The sequence below is a fragment of the Aplysia californica genome, unplaced genomic scaffold (genome assembly GCF_000002075.1).
Source record: "Aplysia californica isolate F4 #8 unplaced genomic scaffold, AplCal3.0 scaffold00205, whole genome shotgun sequence".
Classification (NCBI taxonomy): domain Eukaryota; kingdom Metazoa; phylum Mollusca; class Gastropoda; order Aplysiida; family Aplysiidae; genus Aplysia; species Aplysia californica.
The window spans coordinates 861875-864100 of record NW_004797475.1 but is presented as its reverse complement, the minus strand read 5'-3'; the positions used below and the strand labels follow the sequence as shown (position 1 = coordinate 864100).

Below are 2226 nucleotides of genomic sequence, written 5' to 3'. Positions count from 1 at the left end.
GATTTGGTGAGAGGCGGTGCAAGCTTCAAGCGAAACGTTCGATCTATGTTTGTTCCTCAAAGGAGAAGACAGTTTGTGAGGTGTCGTTTCCGTGTTTCAAATCATGATTTTGTTCCAATACTCCCTTCTAAGATTCTTAGACCACTTACTATTTTTGTCAGTGGATCATTTCTCTTCCTTGGCCGTCGGATCCCTTTCTGGACGCCCCCTCTCACGCTCCCTCGTTTGAGCAGTATCAGAAAAGTGAGGGTGCACTAAACCTTCCGCCCAAGAACGTCTTTGGTTGGGCAAATGGAAGCAGACCTGCTACTTATTTACATGCTTGCAATCAAGTACTCCGTGAAATGTAGGCTGTTCCCGTAGTGCTTAACTCCGTATGTTTTTAAGGTCTTCTGTAAACTCCTCGGGTCTTCCATCGTCTCATGGAATCGAACTTTTACCCTTTGGCTCTGCTGCCTCAGCCTGAAGCCTGTGCCCGCTTCTAAATAAGATGCTCCTGCTTCCCCCCCCCCCCTCCCTTTTCCTGAAAACCCGACAGATCCGAAAGAACTGAAAAAATGTACAGATTAATAAATAATTAATCAATCAAAGTAACTTATTTATTAATTAATATATTAACTAACAATTCTATCAATCAATTAATCGATCGATCAATCAGCAAAGCAACATCGCAGCAACAATCAAAAACGACAAAAACATAACTAACAAACCAACAGAGAACACCTAATACAGGTGACTAACACCCTCACACACAGCCCACTCACGCCGGGGGCAGATGGTCACCGATTGAAATAAAGCAAAATAGGGGAGATATTATTTATCTTCCCTGATGACAAAAAATTCAGTGGCCTTTTTTTTCTCAGAGGAACTGATTGGATAGTTTACGTAGATTTTTTACTGTAAAAAGCAGGCTCTTTTTCCTAACCTCACGTTCTGATACATGCAGTTTGTGGGTGTGTTCTTCGTAATTCTGTCCTGTTTGTCATTTGCGCTGTAAGTCCACACACACACACACACACACACACTCACACACACGCACACACACACACACACACACACATACACACTCACACACACTCACACTCACACTCGCCCACCCACCCACACGCACACACACACACACATACACACACACTCACAAACACGCAGGCTCATACCGGCATTCGCAGACACCTGCTGTTACACCTCCACAGACACAAACCGATTCGATCACAAAATCATTTTCAATTCTAGAGCCAATGAGCCTTCAACAAGTCACTAATTTCTTACAGTTTGCTGTCAATGTTGTAATAATAGAGTATGCACGAGAAGTACAATTGTTGGTGTGGTAAGGTAGATTTGGGGGCCCATTTATATTGTATCATTTCCGAAATTTAGTGTGTAGCCTACTAGCTATTTCAGCCTACAATATACTTGTAGCTTCAGAATAATCAAAATTATGGCCAACTGTTTTAACAGTTTCACACCTCAGCGTTCTCGAACAAAGTTGTATTTGTAAAGCGTGTGTATACATATACCTTTGTAAAGACGCACACACACACACACACACACACACACACACACACACACACACACACACACACACACACACACACACACACACACACACACACAAAGAAACAAACTCGCATCCATTTAGATCATTAATATTTACGACCAAATCTGGGCTGAGAGGGATACAACATCCCAGCAGAAAGATGGAGATCTTCGATAAAAATTCTGCCTCTAGTAACTGTCTCTATTTTACTTAAAAACATTGAGTATGATGGGACGTGGTGCTATTTCATCATGTTACTGAATGACTAAGTTCTCTTTTCTATTACCTTATTGTGTACAATAATATTGTTCATGTTTGTCCTCAGAAATACCCAAGGGCAGAGTTCGAAAGACATCGATTGTTGAAAAGCTCTCAAAATCTAAGGAATCTGAAATGATTGCCCTGTCAATAATGGTATGTTGCTTCCTCCCCCCCCCCTCTCTTTCTCTCCTCTCTCTCTTTCTCTCCTCTCTCTCTCTCTCTCTCTCTCTCTAAAACATCCATCCTTCCATCCATCCATCCATCCATCCGTCCGTCCATCCATCCTCCATCCATCCATCCATCCCATCCATCCATCCATCCATCCATCCATCTATCTATCTATACCTCCCTTTTCCCACCTCTCTTTGTGGCTTTCTCTTTGTCTTTCTCTTTCTCCCCCCCCCCCCTCTCTCTCTCCCTCTCTCTCT

General features: G+C 42.7%; 1 protein-coding gene across 1 annotated transcript in view; it reads left to right on the top strand.

Annotated features, from left to right (window-relative positions):
* The window catches only part of LOC101859859, a gene marked incomplete in the record, with an annotated part of 164557 nt that overhangs the window by 160372 nt on the left and 1959 nt on the right, over positions 1-2226 (top strand). The window contains 1 exon segment of the mRNA XM_013083017.2: positions 1863-1951. Coding sequence (XP_012938471.1) covers positions 1863-1951 — 89 coding nt within the window.